This window comes from Ammospiza caudacuta, chromosome 1 (assembly GCF_027887145.1).
Source record: "Ammospiza caudacuta isolate bAmmCau1 chromosome 1, bAmmCau1.pri, whole genome shotgun sequence".
Taxonomy (NCBI): Eukaryota; Metazoa; Chordata; class Aves; order Passeriformes; family Passerellidae; genus Ammospiza; species Ammospiza caudacuta.
Window position 1 is genome coordinate 42,788,432 of NC_080593.1, and position 24,227 is coordinate 42,812,658.

A 24,227-nucleotide genomic window follows, 5' to 3' on the forward strand; every position below is an offset into this window, starting at 1 on the left:
TTAATATCCTGTTGAGACAAACAGCGTGAGCAAGTGTGCTGGGGGGATCTGCCAAGCAGCTGAGCATTTTAGAGGGTTTCATCTGAAAGGTGCTTTAAGAAATTCAGTATTGCAGGAAGTGCTGGGCTGCTAAATTGTTCCTGTCCCAACACTGAGTCCCTCAGGAGCAACAGAGAGATGTGACCTGGCCACAGGGCCTGGGCCAGGCACTTGGGTTCAGTGGTAACAGACCATGGAGGGCAGATTGCAGCAGGACAGGGAGATGATATGACAAGTGCTGAGATGGTTGGTCCCAAGAGTAATAGGATGCCATGGACATCTCCCAGGTGATCTCCTCAAATGGGACACGACAATGCTTTTGTCTAGCAGCAGCTAGCACACATAGTGATGAATATAGGCATTGGATGGATCAAACATGGCTTTGCATATGGTGACACTGCAGCCCACCATGAGCCCGTGTCATAAGTGCACTCCTGGCTGCAGCAATGTCACCTCTCCTTCTGTATCTCCCATCAAACAAAGAGGTCATGTTGCTGCAGGTGTTTTTCCTTCTCCTCTCAGCATATATCTCTGCTTCCAGAGAGTGTTGTTAGATGTCCAGAAGCACATGGGGCTGAGGGCCACAAAGGGCAAGAGCCTCTGCTTTACTTACAGCCATATCCCCTGGTGACTGAGGCCTGGCACAGTTTTCCCCTTGAACTGTGAATCATGGCCTGTTTCTGTAGCAGGTGCTTCTGAGGCAGACACATGATCATCCCTCATGCAGTCTGTCACCTTAATCCCACCTCCAATTGCAAAAAGGAGCGCAGACAAGGGGGATGGCATGGGCCAAGGTGTCACCTCTTCTTGTATCATCAGCACCCAGGCAGGGAAGGCAGGTGCCCAGTAGCACAGTGCCCATAGGGGCTCTGCCACAGCTGTGGCCATAAATCCTCTAAGCCATGGGGTGAATTTCAGCCTCACAGGTTTGCCCCAGCACCCCTTGGCATCCCAGTCAGCCCATGATCCTGCTGTAATAGGGCCAAATCCTGCTCCCTGCTATGGGCTGATCCCCATCCTGAGTGGGGGAGCTGACGGAAGGAATCTCACCTTGCCCCAGCTCCCACATGGTCCATGGGGGACCATCCTACCATTAAGGTCTGGTGAACCATCCCTTCCCCTCAGCAGGAGCTGGTGCAGCCTCAGTTGCCCCAGTGAGGAACTGGGCTGACTGGGAACGACCCAGTGAGGAAAGGCGCTTCCTACTCCCCTGTCCCCAGTTATCCACACCAGGTTCTACTTTGGTGCCTGTCCCAGAAAAAAGCCCCACTCTTTTAACAAAATGTAATTCAGACTACTCATTTCTGTCACTTCAGTGACAACCCATTTTTGCAGGGCACACTCAGTTTTCTGATTGCTTTCCCCCAGGCCCTGTGTGCTGGATTCCCACAGCCCATCTCCCCTGGGCAGTGCCACCAGGGGATAGCAGGGTCTGTCCCCACCAGAGCTGCACAGACCTCAGTCCGGGTGGCTCTGTCCTAACAGTGACATGCAGTGGCGGCAGGCTGCAATGGAGGCTGGCAGTGCCCTTGTGCTGGTGCCAGCCCCTGGCAGCCCTCTGCAGCCGTACCTGCGCTGTTTTTCACTGAAGGCTTTCCCAGGGCACGGCCAGCCAGGTGCTGCTGCAACCCCCGGAGCGAGAGGCGAGGCTGGCACAGACGGGGGGTTCCTGTAGGGTCCGTGCCCCATGTCCCATTCCTCAGCCCGTTTCTGGGGCCCCCACACCTGCCTGTGGTGGAATGGCTGGCAGGAGGCAGGAGGCAGCTTGTCCCCTGCCCTCCATCCCTCTCTGCAGGCGGGCAGGGAGCACCCAGGGGAGCCTGGCACATACCCCTGCACTGCTCACCTGCTGCTGCTTGCAGATGAAGTATCTAATGTCTAAGCAGTCCCATTTAAATCCACAATCAAATTATAGGAACAAAATTAGAAGCCAGACTGGAGCCACTTTAAAAGTTGCCCCTTATTTAATAATTCTGTCGCAGCTATTTTTTCCTCTTATCACCATTTATTCTCATTCTGGGGCTCGTCTGTAATAATAGAGGAGGTTCATTTGTGCTCCCCCTCCTCTTTCCAACGTCTAGCCTTTCTTTGTGGATTTAATTTCTGCCTTGTGAAAAGGCATTAGAATAAATAAAACAAAGATGCGGTACTGCAGGGATCTGCATTAATGCAATGGCACTACACTCACCCTTCCACAACCTGCCCTTTCCCATATAACAGGCGTGAATCAAATGGCTGGAATGCCTATTTCAGCCCTGCCCCATGCCTTTAGGTATCCATCCATCAAGCGTGGAAGGAGAAATTGCAGCGCAGCTCTTTCTGTAAAAGCAGCGCCGTGCAGAAGCCGGAGCCCGCAGGAATTGCCGGGGCGGTTCGGGAGCGCCGTGTCCCCTCTAGTGGGGTCTGCGGAGAACTGATGGAGCAAAGGAGAAGAGAGCCGCAGCTTCCAGCCGATGGGGGAAAGCAGGGGACAGTGTCCCCCTCCCTCCCTGCTCCTGCCATCCCTGCTCCACGAGGCCAACAGGGAGATACTGGGGTGGTAGGGATGCACAGCCCCAGCTGGGAGCTGGCTTGTACCGAAGGAGCTGGGGGAAATAATGTTGTAATAATTTACCTCTCAATTAATGATGTGACTTGATGAGAGGTTGGATTCACTCACCTGGCTGGATTTTCATCTGTTTCCAGATATTGCTGGGATAAAAATAAATGCATTCATTTTCTCACTAACCCTCCAGCATTTTAGCAAAAAGTATTTTTAGAACCCTCATAAAACAAATCTATAGCCATTCTACAACAGGCAAACACTACTGTGTGCTTAGCAGCTGCTGTGCCCCAAACTGCTGCTGAAATCTGCCTGTATTCAAAAAACCTCCAAAACAGTTTATGCATCATTTTGATGACACCTGCCCCTGTGACACACCTGAATTTTTGTTTTGTGTGAACAAAGCATGGCCCTAACTAATGTACTCAGGCAGGCTTTGCTGTCAGGAACCATGGCAGGCATCACATAGCCTAGAAGCTGTTCAGGGAAATGCACAAACCCCCAGTGCAGCCCAGTCCTGCCTGTGCAGAAGAGTTATCCATTGGCACAGGGACTGAGGCATGGGAAATCTCCATGAAGGTAATTCAGGCTGGATGCAGCTTTCAGGGTTCAGGAAATCTTAGATTACAACCCAACCCAATCTGTGATTCTACAACTTTTGGCCAGGAGATGCGCTCCTGACTGGGAACCTCCTGCGTGGCCAGGCCTCTTGCTGAGCACAGGGAGGGGCTGCAAGCTCGGAAAGAGTAGGTGCCAGGGGATGAGCCAGCTGGCTTCTCACTTTCCTCTGTGCCTTACCTGCATCCACTGCTGCTCTGCCAAGTTCCTTTGCAGAAACAGCCATGGTGGCTTCAGCTGTGAGCAGGCTCACTGCTGGTGGAATGCCTGGACAGAGGTGTTTAAGGGGCTCAAAGGCTTCATCCTGCAGCTCAGGGAGCTGGACATGGGGAAATAAATTGTGAGCTGGGGGTGTGCAGCAAGCAAATCTGACAGCAGCAGGGTGCTCAGGCCCTGCCAGCTGGGAAACAAACCAGGGTCAAGTGCTGGATGGGGCTCACCATCCCACCACTCTCAGGAATCATCATGTGCTGGTCCTTCTTCCCCCATGCACAACCCCAATACCAGTCATCCTTCCACTGTGCTTGCAGGTTATTTTCCTCAACTCTGTACTCACCAAAGCATCTACTGGGTTACTCATGAGGCAGAACTGGCCATGGCACATGACTGAATACAGGGGCTCAGTGTCCAGCAGGACAAGCAATCTCACTCCTGGCAGCCACCAAGAAGAACACAAACCTTGGGTAGACATGAGTAATAATCTCCTTTTCAGAGGGGGTCTCTAGCTGGGGGATTTGCATGGATTGAGCTCTTTAGCCTCCATTTTAGGTTTGAGCTCTGAGTGAGTGTGAGAATCCTTAAAAAAAGTCAAAGCAGAAAGGCAGGTGGGTATCAGGCAAGCATTTAACTATCACAACACTACAAAGGAAGTGACAGCCGCACCTCGCTCCATTCACAGCTCCAGTCATTTACACATCAAGTAGGTGAATTCGAGAGTGCAGAAATAGACCTGTAAATGTATGGAGATCCTGCCTTTGCAGTAGTTCATTTTCAAAGCACATCTACTCCTTAGCATGCATTTGGGGTCACACTCCATTTTACAGCCCTGCCCCTTCCCAAAACTAACAGTTTCAGTTTGTGAGCTCTCCTCTGCAAGTGAGGCATAAAATGCAAGCAAACACCTAACTTGTACTGTTGTCACCACTTTCATCTTGCTGCTAATTACTAATGCAAATTATGTACATATCTAAAAATGTCTTCAGTACATTCCTGCTACTTGCGCTTCTTATTTTTAAAGTATATGTGGCAAATATTTCCATATTTTATCCTTCTACATTCTACTACCCATATTCAAACCTTAATGTAGGATACCCCTGCGATCAAAAGCAACGAGGCAAACTGGAACACAGCCACTCCTCTTGTAAAAGATGAATTTATGATCTTTAGTGACAAGCATTGTTGTACATCTTGATTTTTCGTCTTACCTAACGCAGTCCAGTGACCCCCTCATCACATGCTTTGCCATCAGCTCACTTCTGATTTGTGGAAGTCAGCTTCTCATGAGAGGTAATTCTTTTAAGGTTCCTGTCCAAGTACCAGTCTGAGGGAATGGTGTCCAGCTTGGGAAAAAGCACTTGCCTTCCAAGGACGAGCTTTAGTCAAAGGAGGGACACCAAAACATCCATATAGTGTAGATCCAGGCTTTCCAACCAGACTTCCCTCCAGCTGGCACTGCAGGTGTCCTCCTTACCTTGGTAAGCTCTGTTACATGCACACCAGACACCCCAAACCTTTCCTTCACCATTTTTCTCATCCTCCTCCAGAGCTGATGACTGGCTCTTGAATGTTCCCACCACAAAGCTCTTCAGCTGAATTTTGCTGTTTCCAGCTGCCTCATTTTTTTCTAGCTCTTACTGTTCCTTATGCTGTAGGCTGTCATTCCAGCCACGTGCCTCTGTTCTCCACACTGGTCTGCCCTCTGCCCATCATCTGCCTGCAAACCTGAAAGCTCCATCCATTTCCACCTGCTGCCACTAACACCAGAAGGCAGTTTCTGCACACACCTGTGTCCTGTTCTGATCTTACCAGTCCCCCTAAAATGTGTCTCTCTTCAGCTCCTGTAGTGCCTCATCCTTTCACAAGCTTCCCTTATACTTCCTACAAAACATAATCCCTTGATGAAGGCCTCATGGCTGTGCTGCCATGCTCAAAGACTGCAGGATGGGTTGATGGTCAAATGGCCAAAAGAACCCAACAAAATTACAGATATGCCAAGGAGCCCAAAAGCACTTCACTGTGAGCCTTAATATTCTGCAGGCTCATGTTTTAATGAAGGCTAACAAAACAGGCATTCCTGAAAATGTCTGCCCATAGGTTAATTCCAGATGTTTTTATTGCATTTAGTCTTGTTTTCATCCCACTGCAAAAGCTGAGTAACTGTGATCTGGAAGGGCTGGGAATTTGAGGAACCACAATGACCACAGAAAGCATTTCAGGCAGAGACAGGCACACCAATTCAGCACAAACAGTTGCAGCAACCTTAAAAAGCTAACTTTTAAAAAAGAAAGGCCAGCATCAGTTTAATCCAAGGGAAACCACATGATGACATTTCTCTTCCTTGGACCCATTTTTCCAAGATCAACACATAAGAATTCACATTTTCCATTTCCATTTCACAATCAGATACAAACAGGGACTTCCTTGTGATGGTTGCAAACATTTTATTATAGAGTCTTATCAACAAGTTCTCTGAAAATCAGTTTTTCAGAACTAAAATCTAATCTGGCAGGGTTCAATAAGTAACAAGATGAACTCAGCCATGTCAAACAAAATATTACTAAGTTACTTTAAATAAATTTTATCTCAACAACCTCAGGAAGAGTGTGTCCTGGAGATTTAGGCAGTTTATCTTGGATTTTTATTAATATTTTGGATTCTTTTTGTTATGCTCTAGCCTCTGGTACACAGCTGTCTTCACTTTGATGTTAGAATGGGATAGACTACTGGGTGCCTCTATGCCTGTTATTCTTGTCTTTTTTACAGTGCTGTAACAAAAACAGCATCATCAGCATTCAGTGCTCACCACAGTACATTTAAGCAACTGGTCACTGCACTGAAACAGAACTCCTGAAGAAACTGAGATTATTTCTGAACAGTAATTGCCCACAAAAGGTCTAGCTCCCAAGTCTTTTCAGCCGTTCATTTTCTGTTCAGCACCTCCTATGACATTTATTAAAGTAATTTGAGCAGATTATGTTGCACACAGTAGGACATTCCGAATTCCATCTTGACCTTCACAGTAGCATCTAATACTTCCTGGAAGATAACACAGAATCCTTTTCCTTATACATACAAACAACATTCTCAGCTTGCAGCTGCTTGTTGACAAACACTCACTAACTTCAGTTAAATACAAGGAAACCTAAGAACATTGAGACATTTGAAAATAAGCATTAATGTATTTTTAATGTATTTTGGATAATTTACCTCAACTTACTAATAACTCTTGATTTCCAGGGCTTAATTGCACATAATTTTTTAAAAAAGCAATATAATGTCATAACATTAATAAAATATAACATTAAAGAATTTTTTTTTGTTGTGCAAAACATAAGCAATAAGTCTTATTAGTACAATAAGCTGAAAAAGCAAGGTATATTTAAAACAATATTCACATCCAGTGTGCAATTTTTATCCCTACTTCCAACTTTTGATGCGGAATCTACAATTCCCATCAGTAAGTGCTATCTGAAAATTCCAATAATTTGTTTCACCTTTTATTATTTGGAGAAGACTCAAAATTTATTTTATTTAGGTTTTTATGCACAACTAAAACAGCTGTTTAAGTTGATAAATAAAAAATAAGACACTGAAAAGGGTGAAAAATAACCAACATGCTGAAGGCATCCACCTAAATGGTGGCATGACTGATAATTTATAGCTTATATTAAAAAATGGAATTGATAATTGATAATTCTGATTTTTTATTTTCAAGATTTTAGCAAATAACTCAAAATTTTGGTTTTACAGTTCTGGCATCTGCTAATTGAAAAAGTAATTTAATTCAATACTTATTTTTAATTAAAATATTTATCTTGCTAGATATGAAGTGCTACCAGTCAAGGTAGTCACAACAACTGTTTTATGTTTACATAGCACCGTATAGATAAATATCTCCTTCAGTAAGAGAGACTATGTTCTGCTGGGGAACATAATTACATTATCTCCTGAATATTTAGGTATCTTTGCCTTCCACATCATAAATATGTGCAATGATTCCTTAATTTGATAAAAAATTGCACATAATTCAAGCTTTAAGATGGTGCTATCATTAATTCAAATTCTCTTTGTATAAAAGTATCAAGAACTCTTCAGTAGTCAATTGAATATTCAAAAACAGATCAATAGTTTTATGTAAACTTGTTAAAAAACAAACCACCACATTATTTGGCTTTAAAGTGACAAAGTATTTTTCTTAATATAATTTACTAGGCATGTGAAGTACTAACATCGAACTATAATTCAAAAAGTAGCAGAGACTGGACTATCTCTCATATTGAAATACTCAATTAAAATATATAAACAATCTCCAAAACATGTAATTATAATTCATTACAGTGGTATTGTTCATTCCAATAATAATCCTTCCTATAAGGAGGCTGAATGTTAAATAAAATACATTAAGCTGTTGTAGTTCCCAATTAGAGAACATCAATATTCTGCCTCTCCTTCAGCTCAAATTCACTAAAATATGGACTAGGCTTTCTACTGAAAGAAAATGGGAAATAGGCTCACTATCCAGGTGGATATCTCCTAGCCCTAATCAAAATCTTATCAGCTTACCCACAACTGTTAGATTTAGACTAGTAACAAATCGTGCAGTAAAGTGTTAAAAAAAGGTGTAGTAACTAACAAGCCATCTTTTCTATTTTAAATCACAGAAATCTGCACATCAAAATATTTATGGAAGCATGAGTGCTGGTGACATCATCGACTCTTATAAACTGAGTCTTCCGTAAAAGTTGCACAGATGGAAAAGGATGCCTTGAGATAAATGGAAATAAAATCCAACAGAAGATGGATTTCCCAATATTGAGCCTCAAATTCTTATAAACTAACAAACATATTTCAGTGACAGACATTGCTCATTATTTTGGCCCCATCCCTTTCCCAAAATCAGTTTCATAAGCTGTTACCACTTCAATTAAAAAACAAACCCTCTTAAAATATTGTATATGGAGTTCTGGGTTCCAAAAATAAAATACATATGCAGTTTCATATTCTTGGTATGAAACATCAACTAAAAAGTACGAGCATTCATAAAGAAACCAAATTGCATTTGGTACATTGTATCTCTATTGATACAGTTCTCCATGTTGGAGAATTCAGCATTTTTAGAGTTCAACATGTGCAAAGTTCAATTAAATTTTGAAGACAATTCCAGTTTCAAAAGTTACATGTAATTTTTTATCTGACAGGACAATTAAAAAAAAAAAAAGCTGTACAAAGTTAGCTTCAAATCTCTTCATTCCCCCCAAAAATAGGCACTCAGTGGTTTAAATGTGCAAATGGCTTCTTAGAAGAAACAGTGTGCAAGCAGAGCCTGTTCCATTAGCTCTGCATTCTTTAGTGATTTCCTAGAGAGTATTGCCATTAAATGCTATCTATGGTATGACTTCCTAAAGAACAGAGGACACTCAGTCCACAGAGTCACAGATGTCTTTCACTTTCTCGTTGAAGTCCTCAGGTTGATCAGCGTACACGTAATGACCCGCACCGAGGATAGCCTGGACGATAAAGGTGAAGAAGCACGTCAGTATCAGCAATATGTAATAAAAAAATAAATACTGGGATAGGTGAAGAACCCAGCTTTTACACACTACCCAAGAGTTGGCATCATGCAACTATGCTCTAGCTACATGATGCTCTAAACATAAGGAATACCAAAATATTCTTTCCTTGTAAAGAAACTTTCCTACACAGGAAAAGAAAGTAAAACCACTGCTTTTTCAACTGCTCACCTTGTTGAAAAAAAAACAACCCACCATGGAGACATGAACAAGTCACTGCACAACAAATTTAGTAGCCTTGCATATCAAATTTCTGATGTATCTTAAGTCCCTTCACTCTCCACTCAAATAGCCTACTTCTAGAATTTGTTATTTTCTGTAAAAATGCTATGAAGTAAATTGTCACCACAGTGTACAGCAAAGGTACCTGACCTGCTCTCTATTTTACAGTCAGTCCAGAACTAACCTTTAAAAAAAAAAAAAATTTTCCCCTCCCCTCCTTAAAACACCCTCTCAAGTCTCTAACCAAATGTCCTACAAGTATAGCTATGTTATTGCGCTAAAAACTCCCAGAAACTCAAAGTAAAAATTATTTAGGAATAAATGCATGTAACAAAACCACAGAATTTCTGTACATTTTACCAAGCATGGCACTGCCAAGTCCACATCTCCATCTCATTAAAGCCCTTGCCCTCCTATGGGTTTTTGAGTATGCCTGCAATTTTACCACTCCAATTTACCTTTTAGAATCTGTATGTGGCTTGGCAAAATTTTAGCCTGGAATATAATATCATTTTCTACAGTTCCTTCTAAAAGTCCCTGACCAGAGTGGAAAAAATCTCCCTGAATGGTATAAGCTTATCCCAGCAATATGTTGTACAAATTTTAACACTGACTTTCTGTTACAGCTCCCTCTCTCTGGTTCAGCAGTTAAGTGACAATTTCAGTCTGGACGTCAACATTTATGAAATGTATCTGTGCTCTTTAACACACTTAAAACAGCTGGATAACAATGTCTTTTCTCTGAGTTTACAGCTCTAAATCCAGCTGTATCAAGTTATAAAATTTTATCTGGGTGACTTGTTATAGTATACAATAAACCTTACATACTGTACACTTCTGTCCAGATAGTTCCAGACATCAGTAACACCACAGCTGGTGTGCTCAAACATTTTATCACCTCACAGCATTTCAACATGTATGCATATTCAATTATCACAGCTGACTGATGTGAAAATGTGTGAAGAATACTTTTGAATTAGTTTTTATAGAAATCAACAACAAAAAATGCAGTGTGCACATTCACATCAAGCTGTAATTATGCACATTTTAAATGACAATATCATACCTCTAAACAAAAACATCTTAGGTAGTAAGACAACACTAACTATTTTTTTAATGACTTAAAGAAAGATGCTCACAAGATCCTAAGCAGCAGGTACAAACTGCTCTCTCATCAGAGGAACAAATATATTATACAGACAGATGAAGAGAGTTTATGAGAGCCTCCCCACTATCTGATATATACATGGAAATAGTAGGGCTGGTGTGGTTTGATACACAGTGACCACAATACTTACTTCTATTAGCATGTTGTAGAACAAAATAAAGAATCACCTAGGCTTCTAGTGTTACAGCAAGTTTTGTTCTTAGCCTGGGGACTCAACACTTTTGTCTAGGTTTTCTCTGATGTAACATTTATTTTCTCTCTCTCTGTTACAGAAAACAGAACTTATTACCCCAGGCTCTAAATCAAAAGTGACACCATTTCCACAGCTGGTATGAAAAAAGAGAGTCACAGAATAGTTTGGGTTGTAAAGGACCTTAAAGCTCATCTAGTTCCGACCCCATGGACAGGGACACCTCCAGACAGGCTGCTCAGGGCCCCATCCAACCTGGCCACATAGTTATGACTTAAAGAAATCCACACAAAAAACAAACAACTGCTTTAGAAGTCAAACTTACTATTGTCTTCACATAAGAATTTGGTCTCAGAGACTGGATAGTGCTGCCAGAATTGCCATCTATACATGAACGTGCTCCATAGACCACTGTGATAGGAATGTCTCGATCCATTTGTGAAATCCGTTGCAGCATTGGCCTTTTTGCCCATCCATAAGGAATCGTCATGTTCTTGAAAGCTGTTTCACCACTTCAAGGCATCAAAAAGGGTAAAAACCAATTTAAATTGCCATTGGATCTGCTTTTCATCTAAAATGGAGTATCTGTGCCTTTTGGTATGACGGAGTACATGAGGCTGGGATGTTTTACAATTAAGAACACTAAGTTTCCAAGGTTTACATATAATGTTCAACAGGAAGAGCCCAGGTTTTTGCATGACTGAGTGGTAGCACTTCAAAGAATGAAATGCCTTATTTTTACAGTTTTTAAAGGAATTCTTTATACATTAAAATTCTCCAACAGTTATTTAAGTGAAATGCCCAAACTCTCACAGAATTAACATAAATTGAGAATAAATATAGAATTAGGATACGTTTTACATTTATCAGTATCTGGAATTCAGAAAAAGTGCAATGGTACCTTTTTCTTCAATATAATAAATGACACAATTAAAAATAAAACCAAACCAGCATGCACACTGCTGCCATGGCCATTGGAGGGAGTAGCAGGCACTTGGTAATTGAACAACAGACTTCAAAATATTCACTGGGAAATTCAGACTCACCTGGGTGACTGTACATTGCAGTGATAGATATATTCAGCCACAGTGTTATCATCAAACATTGATGAATATTTTCGCTTGAAGTCTGGTCTTAAACGCTGAACAAGGCTTAATCCTGTTAAAACGGGAAACATTGTTAGAGTGGGAATGTGTATAAACTGCTTTATCAGATTGCCTAATGCTTTTCATTAGAGCCCTGAGAACACATCCCCTTAAAACTCACGGCTTCTAAATGTGTATGTGGTTTTACCACTTGCATGTCTTAGGGAAACACAATGGAATTACACTTAATAGGAATTAAATTTAAATACTATAAAGAATTTTATGCTGCTCCCCCCACTGAATATATATGGGGAATGTTTGAGTCGGGTCACTACAGCAAGAGAGGAAACCTACAGACTGGGACCAGCAAAAGGGCTAAGCAGTGCCTTTCTGTCACCAGTTTAGTCTCACATGATACCAACACATTCTCCTTGCTCTGGCAGCACTGGGTAGGTTAAATGCACTACACCTTTCAGGACCAGAAGGCACTGTTGAAAAAGCTGGGGTGTTTTCTTCCTTAAGTCTGTCTTCTCCTCTTACAGAACAGTCTGCTTCTGAAGCTAGTTCCTCTAACTAGAGCGTAGTTGAAAGAACCGAAGTCTATGATGAAAAACAGGTGTAGAAATCTTAACATAAGGCACAACTACTGGTACAAATGAAGAGACTTAACGCTGAAAACCTTGTCCTTATGCTCTCCTAACAAGCCAATAGAGAAGTAGGCCTTTTCAGGGGCCAGTTCAGGCCTTCTAAACTTAAGAGTCTTTTCTGAATAACTTCTCTAAGGAAGAAGCCTCTTCTACATTGACCTGATGGATCTTTGGGACAAGAGCCTCATCACAAGGCTAATCTTAGTTTAAGAGTATTAGTCATCCCTAATATCTGATCTAAACTCTTCCATCATTACCCCTGTCTCATCACTACAGACCCTTTTAAAAAGTTGCTCTCCAGCCCTCTTGTAGGCCTCCTGAAGGTACTGGAAGGCTCCCACAAGGTGTCCCCAAAGCCTTCTCTTATGAAGCCCAACTCTTTCAGCTTGTCTTCATAGGAGAGGTGCTCCAGCCTTCTTATCTTCATGTCCCTCCTCTTGACTATCTCCAAGGGGAATGTCTCCAACATTCTTATACTGGAGCCCCAGAGTTGGATGCAGTATTCTACATGGGGTGTCATGAGAGCAGAGTAGAGGGGGAGAATCACCTCCCTCAATGCTGCTTTTGATGCAGCCCAGGATGCAGTTGGCTTTCTGGGCTGCAAGTACACATTGCTGGATCATTTTGGACTTCTCATCAACTAACCAACACCCCAGGTCTTTCTCCTCAGGACTGCTCTCCATCTATTCTCTGTTCAGAGGTGATCAGGATTGCCACAAGGCTTTCACACCGCCTTGTTGAACTTCACAAGGTTGCCATGAGCCCACCTCTCAAGGGGCCCTCTGGCTGGCATCTCTCCCCTACAGCTTGTTATCCACACAGCTTGGTGCCATCAGCAGAGCTGCTGAGGATGCACTCAATCCCACTGTTTGTGTTGCTGACAAAGGTGCATAACAACTGATCCCAACAGTGATCTGTGAGGAACCATACTCATCACTGGTCTCCATGTGGACACTGAGCTGACTGAGTGTGACTATTCGTGGTTATGTTTCCCCTTTCACAGACAGTAGCAACTTCATGCTGTTGTTAATCTGTGCAATTATGATGATGTCACTTCTTCCCACCCAGTCCTGGGCAAAGGCCTGGTATTATTTATGCAGACCTTGTCACAGTGATCTATGTTTTCGTAACCTGGAGATTATTGCAACACACCCTTACACATGCTTTGAACAGATTTAGAAAATGAATACAGTGCAAGAGAAAATAATTCCCTTATGAAACAGTGATTTAACTCCCAAAGCAATGAAGATTTTGTAAAAATCTGGCAATTGGCTTTGCTCTATTTTCCCTGCATAGAGTACAATTGCTGGACTTCTTTTTCTGTGTGTTTGGGTTTTTTGAATACAAGCGAACACAGCTGGCTTGGAATAAGAGTTCTTGCAAAAAAGAAATTAATTTTGCGCCTTGTCTAGCTGTCAGCATAGAGGCCATGCCACAAAGTGTTACCAAATTTTAGAATTCACTTTCTGTTTTGGTAAGAAGTGCCTTGTCTGTGGGTCCAATTCCAAAATATTTTTCCCCTGGGAATTTACAGGGGAGAATGAAACAAGGATTCAAGGCAACTTGGAAAAAATTTTGGAATTAAATCAGACTGTAAGTCATTGTTGTAATATTTATTAAAGAAATTCTGAATTGTCTGGCTGATGTTTTCCACAGTGTCTATGAAAATACTGTAAGAAATTCCAACACTGAAGACACAGATTTCCACAAAAAGGGCGTGGTCACACTGACATGTCTGTTGTGAGGAATTTTCAGGCATCCAGCTCTAGTAATGGAATTCAGAAATCCAACCTAAGCACCAAAGCCCCACCAAACTGTGAAACTCCTGGGTGAGTGCTCCAGTTAAGAAGGAAAACATGCAAATCAACTACTGGAAACCACTCAAAGAAAAAAATATCTGGATTCTGTCTCTCTTCCAGTTTTAAGTATTTGCCCATGGGACTGATTAAATATCCATGTGATACTATGGTGATATCCAATGAACTTGCTCACATTTGAACTTACACCTTTGAATAAGAGCAATTGGCTTTAGAGTGAAGTTCAAACAACCAGGTCTGCCCATCAGCTTAAACATGTCTGCACGTGGAAGGAAACTGGGGATCGGTTCAGTGCCTTCATCAGGTCAGGTCTGATGGCTACTTGCAGCACAGTGTATAGACCTACCCTTCTCTAAGAACTATGTTTCACCTGTCAAGAACTTAATTTAGTGATGAAAAACTTTTTTACCAGTGCAGTGAGAAACAGATGAAAAACTTTTTAAAGGCACTGCCCTTCATGGCAACCTGTAAGTGAGACTAGGTGTGGGGACACCTTGCCAGGACAGAGTCTGCTTCTGCAGCACAGTTTGACTTCACTTTTTGCTAAGGAAGACAATTTCAGCTTTGAATTTTCCCATGTGGATTGATTTATGCATGTTCTTGTTATTGGATAGAACACATTAAAACAGTGCATAACACTCAATATTTTCCAGGTTGTTTTCTTAACCAAATTAGCATTTTACTTAAAAAAAAAAAATCTGTTTGTACAAAACATGTTGCTTGACTGAAAAATGAAATTTGTCACACTATTGAAAAGAAACAAACAAATGAGTGTATGCAGCATATTGAAATATATATTCTATAGAAATAGATTTAGGAAACAGATGTGGTTTAAATGTAAACAATGCCTAGAAATCTCACGAGTTTATCTTCAGACTGAATACCAAAACTGATGAAGAGGTTAGTTAATTATATTTGTGAGGGATCTTAAGGATGTATTTTTCCAAGACTCTCCAGAAGATAACTCAGTAGCACAGAGAGTAACAGACAGATAATCTCTTTCTCCTCTAGAAGGAATAGCTATAATGACTTCTAGATTTTATTACACTCTTCATTTCCCAGATTAACTAAAACCAGTATTTTTGGTCAGCACTACCTAGCCCTAGTATTAGAGTATAGACAGTTTATCTACCATTCCATCAGTGCTGTTGAAGAAATGGAAATATGAATTGCCACCATAATGCAGGACACCAATGAGGCCCACAAGATTTCCTAGAGCAGTAAGAAAACGGCTAATGGAAAGAACCCAGTTTCAACTTCTTTAAACTCAGGCCAATTCTTGCATTTATGACAGACTGCCTTCTAATGTTAAGGGAATTTGGAAATCCCATTTGCTCATTAAACTGGAATTAGAAGTTTGATGAGCAAATTAGAACTGAAATGGACTGTGACCAGAGGCAACCAGAAAAAACCCTTTCACATTCACACCTCTCTGTCAGGGTTCCGCAACAGACACCTGCATAATCCAACTCACCATAACTGAACAGATCACATAGAGTAGCTTGCTGTAGACTATTGTAGACTATTGTACTAGTACCTCTAATAGCAAGAGTTTGCCTTCTTTCCTAAAGAGTTCAAACTTTCTTTATCCTCTCCCAGTTTCTCCTCCAACTCTTTCCTTCGTGGCTGATACAGACTTGCAAAAAAACTTATCATAATGTGTTGTCTGCTCCATGTTTATGCTTAACCAAAATAGAAATGGTATTTAAGAGTAGCTAAAACTCACCAAAGGGTCCTGCTATTCTTAGCCCAGCTAACGGATTAAATGGACTCAATATAGCTCCTAGTGCTTTGATCCAGATTGGAATTGGTCTTTCGTGCTCAGCATTGTCAGGCCTCTCTGGAAAACCCCATGGCTCCACTAAGATAAGATGCTTGACCCTGTTGGCAAAAAAGGTTCATGGGTTTAAAGTACAGTAGCTTTTCTTTAACCGAGCATGATGAAAACATGCTGTCTGTTTTACAGATACATACATACAGCCTACTTTAGTCACTTCTATCACAGAGGCTTATTACCTCGTTTCTGATTCATCAACTATTTTGATTTCAGTTACTAATTAGAGAGTGAATTGCACCTAATCATATGTATGAACCAGAAACATGGAAGCATGTGTCACAAAGAGAAACTCAGTACATTACAGATACCCACCGTCACAAACCTTTGAGAGAAAGGATAGTCTTGTTTCTATTTTTAATAATAGCCTAATCTAAATGCTTAGTCAATATTATTTGCAGGAGCAGTTTAATTTGACAGGAAAGAGGGTAATTGCATCTGTTTCATTAAAGTGAAGTTTCTAGAAGTCTAAGATCTCTGTTCAAAGAAGAGACACAATTTAACTGAAAAATCATCAAAGTAAAATCTGAACTGAAAAAGACAGTAAAACTAGCAGTAGTCTTCCAAATCGATTGATTTTAGGTCATGAAAGAAAACATCAGAGAAGCAATTTGTAAAATTATTACTCAAAGGAATATCAGTACAGAAAGCATTGTAGAAGTCTCCAGCACATGCAACTATTGATCACTTCATGCTGTGGGTTCCCCTCAAGCAAAATTCTAATTCATCCTGGTAGATTAGAATTGTCCCTTTCCCTTTAATTGTCCCTTTTCCATTTAATCCCATAATAACACCTATTCTTACATGTCCTAGATAGTGGTGATTTCTGGGAAAAAGTGACTCAACTATAGTTTTCAATTTAAAGATGATTTTCCATTTCAGCTTTCTCATTATCATTCTCTACAACTACCTGCCAGGAGGTTGTAGCAACCTGGGAGTTGGTCTCTTGTCCCAGGTAGCAAGCAATAGGACATGAGGAAACAGCCTCAAGGAGGTTTAGAGGTTTAGATTGGATATTAGGAAAAATGTCCTCATTGAAAGGGCTGTCAAGCATTGGAACAGGCTGTCTTGTTCTATCTGGTCTAGTGGGATGTGTCCCTGCCCATGGCAGGGGGGTTGGAACCAGATAATCCTTTATGTCCTATCTCACCTATAACATCTTATGATGCTACACCCAAGGAAGTGATTGAGTACCCATCTTTGGAGGTACTTAGATGTGTGAATGCAGTGCTTAAGGACATGGGTTAGTGGTGCACTTGGAAGTGCTGGGTGAACAGTTGGACTAGATCCTAAAAGTCTTATCTAACCTAAATCCATATACAGTTTCAATATTTTTATCTTATTTTTATCTTTATCTTTTTACCTTTTTATCTTTACTTTTTCCTTAATTTCTTCCTTTCCTGTTAAAGCCATGAGATTATATATAAACACAGAAGAGTTCATAGTGCCTAAAATGATGCCAGAAGTGATCCCAAAAGTTATTTCTGGCTTATGATCAGTTGGGAAACCAAAACCCTGTGCTTGGAATGAAGGGTTGGAAAGGATTAACATCACAAAGACATTTCTTGGTTGTCAGCTCAGCTATGAGCATACTTGCACCCTGCAGCAAACAGCAATAGTAAGAGAGGACAGGGTAGAACCTAACTGTACAAACCAAGCAGGGGAGATCAGAGGCACAGCAGCGCAAGCCAGGAGGAGCCACTCAGGACAGCCACACACACCGTGCACAAACATCAAGTATAATATGGCAAACAAATTAATAGAAATAAAGTAACCTTTGCTTCATGCTTCCTTTCTTAATACTTTCCTTCCTGTTTGGCATTTCTCCTTTTGGTAAACAAGCCTAAAACATAACCCAGGATAATGGGAAGTTGACTATGAGAATCACTTCCTAAGTAAATGTCCAGAAATTGCACGATTTGAAAATCATGGCCCACTTCAAGTTGGCAATATGCTAACGGGAATCTTTTTGGATTAGTAGCCTCAGATTTTCCATGGACTCTGGTACAGTATAGCAAATTAACGGATCATCTATGCTTGGAGAAACAGATGTACTTTCCTAACAATATGTATCCAGAATCCCTTAAGCCTCTAATGAATTGTTAGATAACCTGGCTGAAAGCTGTGCTATATTTATCACTTGATTCAATGCTCTTTTAGGACCCTAACAGTCAATCTGTTATTTTGGTGGTCTTAGTTTAATTTCAGAGAAATATTAATAATGTGAGAGCATAAACTGAAACATCTCCAAATTAATTAACCCCAACTGAAGCACAGTGAGGCATGAAAATAAAGCATCACTTTTGATGTAAATCAGCAGTGGGCAAAACCAATATCCCATCCCATAGGGATAGTACAGTGCCATTTATAGATCCTTTGGAAAAAGAGGTAAGGAAATGATAAGTGATCCCTACAAAAAGCTAACTACAGTTAGCTAGAAGTTGGTTTATAACTAAAAGGCTAACAGGTTTATATCTTTATTGCAATTCTGGATTTAGAAACACATCTACTTTCACACATCATTTCCAGCCACTTGTGCTAATTGTTGTCCATTTAGAAAGAAAAAGGCAAAGTGTTTTAGGGAAAAACGATGCACGAAATTACTTAAAATATATCCAACTGAGAAACAAAGAAACAGTAAAACTTGACATGAATAGAAAAGAATAAGATATGTTTAGTAAAATATAGAATTTGCTATATGATGTGGAGAGTTAAGCTTACATTCAGTTTTTCATGGGAAACCACTAAGTGTATCCCAACAAAAGCATTGCCATTTTTTGATACAGAATTGCCTTGGTGGGTGAGATCCTAGCTCAGCAGGGGATAAATAACCGGACTTATAATCAGATATATTAAAAAAAAATATTACTTTAAGGGGAAAAAATGTATTAACTGTTGGACAAAACATGGTGCAGAAAATGCTGGTGAAATACAATTAGAGAACTACTGCAGATGGGTTGTCTTACAAAGAAATATGAAGTGGCACACAGACAATTTAAATCAAAGAGTCACTAAAATAATTTTTACATCATTCTACTGGCACCAGACTGACTGCTAGAATATAGGCATAAATTACCAAGGGGAATTAGAAGTTTCAATGTTATCCATAAGAGTGGGAAGTTTGGCAGAAACAGGCCTATTTTCCCTTCACAAAAACCATCTTTGAGACAAAACATTCACCCATAAATATATTAACTGCTATTTCACCTTATAAAATGGCAAGGGAGTACTGAACTGAAGAGGTACAGAAAAGTATACAGAAAATCATGTTTACCATATCTACCTATTTCCTTCACCTGGAAACAAACCACACAATTAATACTTTGGTCTTAGAATTCTGTATAATTTCTTTAAATTATCACAGTCATCTACATAAATATTATCGACAAAGAGCCTGAAAAAGAAAATCTATATTAAAATCAATAAAATAATTAAAGTCAAATACAGAGAAGGAATCCCTTTATTCCTTTATTTTCACATACCTTGATGGATATTTTAAGGAGTAAGCAGCAGCCAGGAATCCGCCTAGGTTGTGTCCAAGCAAAATCATTTTTTCTAGCCCCACCTCCTTTCTCCATTCTTCTATGGATTCCACAAACTGATTTTCTGCTTCCCGAGCATCAGTGTCAAAGTGGGGTCTACTGCTACGTCCAAATCCCAAGAGGTCGAAAGCATGAACGGTCCTGTTCTCACACAGATCTTCAAAGTTGAGAGCCCACAGTCCAACACCTCCTCCAAACCCATGCAGGAGAACAAGGGGAGTTTTATTTGAAAGGTCTGGAGAGAATGTCAATGTCCATATTTTATTTCCATTAGATATATACACGTATCGTTTATTGTATATGCTTGCAATACCTGGAGAAAAAAGGGGAAAAAATTGTGTTGCTAAACACACCTGACAAAATATAAAGTACATTCTACTGAAACCACTGTTTTAAATAGGGGCTCCTTTCAAAGGAGATCGCTTCTAATCAAGTATCTACATAAGTGAAAAATGAAAGTGTAATTTTAAACCTGCTTATTTCATCACAGTGTAAAATACATACTGAAAAACTTCTCTTGCTTATACTTAAGGTTAATTTATAAAAAATCTAGTTATATCTATGAAACTTATTAAAAACCAAAGACTTACATTTTAGCATTTTGTCCTCAGCCTCTTTAAGGTGTAGCAGTGATGTGGGACACCAGGCAGGAAGCCAGCTGAATAACCACCCAAACCTACAACAGCAACATAGAATAAAAATATCTTGAGCAGCACGGTAATTTTTGGCACTGATGCTTTGAAGACATTTCTTTTGCTGCTCTTCATAAGAGAGCCCACGTTAAGCACACGGTGTGAAGAACACTATTTTTTGCACTGGGAGGGAATTAATTTTTTCCGGACTTTTTATAAAGTGGCATCACAAACAGGGGCATTCTTCAAAGGGTGAGCAGTTTTTTCCACCGTGTCCTCCTATCAGAGCATACTGATCTGGAGACATGAACCCTCACATCAACCCAACAAGCTTGGCAGGATATGTAACAATCACTGGAGTTTCCAGCCTCCTCTCAAGTTCCTTTGGAAGTCTGCCTGCATAACCTTGCATGAACCTATTATTTCCAAAAAAGCAATAAGCTCTGCCTTCACCGGCCTAACCTGATTATTACTCTAAATTTAAAAAGTGAAAAATAAGCAGGTTTATCCTACCAAGCAAAAACCTAGGACCTTAATTACAAACTTAGAAACAAAGTCCCAGAGCAAAACAAACCAACAATTCCCTCTGCAGAAGCTGCTTCTCCAGCTGTCAGTTACTATCTTGGTACAGCCAGCTTGACCATGAGAGCAGGGGGAATGACTCAGCTGGCAGCATTGCCTAGCCCAGTGCTGCAAAGCGTACGGCAGTTTGGTACAAACCCAGATCTTCCTGGGTGCTAATTCACCCCCTGATTTTAAAACAGAATCTTATTTTTCCATCTCAGACTACCAGTGCAAAGCTGCCACTGCAGGACCTCGCAGGGAAGAGGATATCAGTCACCAAATCAACTTCCTCTAGCACTCTTTTTCTACATTGAACTGCTTTCCAGTTAGTTACATACAGAATTTTCAGGACTGAACACCGAGAGTATTAGTTACACAACAACTAATGCTGAAAGATTATTAGGTTACTAACATCCACTTTTTCAGTGTGCACAACTTATCAGTAATACATTAAAGATAGGGCCCCACAAGTTCTTTACCCAAAGGATCTTTTCCACACATTCTAAGGGGCTGATCTACCAGAGCTGCATAGCTCCGTAAGTTTATGATAAGATGGTTTTCTGGGAATGCACAATGCAACGGCAAGCAGCATTTTTCAGATTCACAGAAACCTGTGAGAGGACATTTAAGAAACAAAGCCCCAAACCATATCTGAACAGACCAGATTAATCATCCAATCACTCAGGCCCACTGCTATTCAGTATTATTCATTCCTCTACAGTGATATCTGACTGTTCTGTAAATATTCATTCTCCTGACCCACCAGATCACTGGAGTTAAAAGTTACAAGGAGGGACCATGGGAATTGTTATCATCAATTTAATTGAGGAGCTGGCAACAGGTGGTTGTATGTCCTTCCATGCCATGTGCTCAGGCAATCTAAGAAATGAAGGAACTTAGCACCTTTTAGGAAAATGGGCATCCAAGCATTCTGCTTCCACATTATGCACAGTTATGCATTGATTTAAAAGTAAGATCTTTAAGAAGTTAAAGCCGGGACAAGCCAAAAGTAATTTTACCCGCAAGTAACCGTGAAATCAGAGTTTAACAACAACGCTAATTTTGTCCAGGGCTATGAATTACTCTGGTAAATTATTAAACAACAGCTAGGTCACCACTCTTCTGAGTCAAGCTTTCTGCTAATTACATGTTCAACTAGGCATTTTCATTCTTAATTCTTGGGTCAGAAACAAAACTAGTCACTATTTCCTCTAAGCTGAAACTCTATGTACTGTTTCTTCTCAGAAAAACCACTAAATAAGCAAAGAAAATACTTTAAAGATCTTATTTATTTATTCACAGACATGTAAAGCTGCAACATGCCAACAAGAAAACAGTGCAGGGATATGGCCACAATGAAACAGAAGTGACATCTACAGATCATAGTCCCAGAATTTTATTTCCTAGTCCTAGGGAGGCACATGGATACTTAGAAAAATTATTTAGGAAAATGTATCAGAATGGTAAAGTTGCCCACTCCTTTTTTTGTTACCTACAAGATCTTTTTAGAAATACCGAGATTTTAATTCAGAAGAGGCATTGCATACATGTATAGTTTGACAAATACAGTTAGCAAGCTGAAGCTTTTAAAATTAAAACTATGTTTGCAATTCTGTCCTGTTGTACTTGCTGAACTAAAAGAGTAAGCGGTGAAGGCTTTCATGCAAAAAAGTGAGTATTTTTTAGAAATACTATTTTAGAAAGAAAATATTTAGTTACCTATAGTCAAGGCTTAATCCTTTGTTTGCCTCCTTCCAGAAAAGACTTACCACATTGCTAGATGTTTTCCACACACAGAGAACAAACACTTATTTAATCTATTTGAATATTTTTCCGATAACTTTGGAAGGCTATAGTTGTATAATTTCTTTCATACATCTGTGCTCAATGTGTCTTCTAAATGCATACAGGAATGTCCATTGCTTACGTGGTCTATCATTTTTATTTCTGTGCTATAAAGCTGTAAGTGCTACACAATGTCAAAAATGAAGCAATGGACCTTTTAAAACAGTGTGCACAACAGCAATGGAAATGAGTTATGAAAGAAAACAAAAGATTCCAGCAGTAGTTCCACATTGTAAGTGAGCTACCCACTGCCAGGAGTCAGACCCCACACTGCTCTCATCACCCACCACTTCCCTTACACTCTGTTCCCACCTGCCTTTTTGTGAAAAGTCAAGAGCAGAACCTTGTATTGTGAGGAGTTAGGAGGTCCACTGGCCTCAGCTACTTGCTATTTCAGAAAGTGGGATATAAATCTGGCAACCGACAGCCCAAATTTTTGTAATTTTTTACCAAATGTACTTACAGGTGTTACACATCAAATACCAAGGCACATGGTGGAACTTAACCAGGGTATTTGTTTGTGGCCATGTAGTAACATAAACCACTGTGCACATCCACGCTAAAATAATCAATAACCAGCAGTAGGGCAAAGCATTGCATAGGGTGATTCCTTGCATCTTCAGTTTGGGGTTAGTTACATTCTTCACATCCATCTGAAAACATCTGGAATAACAGAGGCTGGAAAAATCAGAGGCTAGCAGGTGGGGTGGAGGGCTGCTGGCCTGCCAGGCATTCAAAGAAGTCACTCTCTCTGCTGACAGACCTCCAGACACACTTCCACACTTCTTCTAACACATCCAGGGAAGGAGACCAGAAGGAAGGGAAAGCCCTGGAGACACCCAATGCATGACCTCAGTGAAAGTCAAGGTGATTAGTGTCAGACTAGGAGATTAGTGGGGACCATCAGTAGCCTATGTTGATGATTAAATACTGTAATAAATAATGCAAACAAAAGGGACACATGCACAAACATGTGACTAAGTGGAGCTGCAACCACTACATGCAGGGACCTAATCACCAGGCAGGATCTAAAACACCGGCTGGCTGGAGCAAGTGGTCTGAGACCCTGCTTGCAAGCATAAGAAAGGATAAAAATAAATAATTATTACCATATTTTGACACTTAATAAGTGAATAAATATTGTGTTGAATGTAGCTCAGGATAATACTGCCTGTCCTCAGCTGCCTGAATGTTAATTTGAATCAAGATCTTACTGTCAGCACTGCTTGAATTGCCTGAGGGTAACTTTCAAAAGAGCTGAGAATCAAGTAGAGGCAGAGGTACAGTGAGCCTGACCCACCCATTCACCTCCACTGTTCAGATCAATCCAAATGAAGAATGTGGCAAATTGGTTGTACCACCAATGTTGGAGCTTTCTGTCAGCTCCGTTAACCCTATTCAGCTTGGTGAGAGTTGAATCCATGCAAGACAATTAATGGATCTGAAGCCAGTCACAAATTTGACATAATCACAAAAAGTTTGTGAAAACTTAGATACTGCTGAAGAACTGAAAACATATATTCTAACAATGAGGTATGTACTGAAACAGCTATTGATTTCTATTGATTTCTGGCTATTTGATTTTTGGCCTGTATTGTGAATTTAAAAAATGAAGCTCTACCACATTAAAATATTCAGCAGAAGTTGCTTATAACTCTATGCAGAAGATATAATGTACAGAAATGGAGCTCAT

The 24,227-nt window shown here is 40.5% G+C and overlaps 1 protein-coding gene across 2 annotated transcripts in view; it reads right to left on the reverse strand.

Annotated features, from left to right (window-relative positions):
- Window positions 1-5,839: 5,839 nt before the first annotated feature.
- Window positions 5,840-24,227, reverse strand: part of ABHD5 (abhydrolase domain containing 5, lysophosphatidic acid acyltransferase) — a 28,245-nt gene continuing 9,857 nt past the window's right edge. Inside the window, exons 1-7 of one of the 2 annotated variants that reach the window (XM_058800851.1) lie at window positions 22,409-22,558; window positions 20,084-20,169; window positions 19,434-19,806; window positions 15,844-15,998; window positions 11,615-11,726; window positions 10,894-11,080; window positions 5,840-8,925 (exon numbers count right to left, since the gene is read on the reverse strand). In XM_058800851.1, the coding sequence (XP_058656834.1) occupies window positions 8,836-8,925; window positions 10,894-11,080; window positions 11,615-11,726; window positions 15,844-15,998; window positions 19,434-19,806; window positions 20,084-20,093 (927 nt within the window). In that variant the 5' untranslated portion in view covers window positions 20,094-20,169; window positions 22,409-22,558 and the 3' untranslated portion in view covers window positions 5,840-8,835. Of the gene's footprint in view, window positions 8,926-10,893; window positions 11,081-11,614; window positions 11,727-15,843; window positions 15,999-19,433; window positions 19,807-20,083; window positions 20,170-22,408; window positions 22,559-24,227 lie in introns of those variants that run through there. The other variant, XM_058800843.1, reaches the window with a different exon arrangement.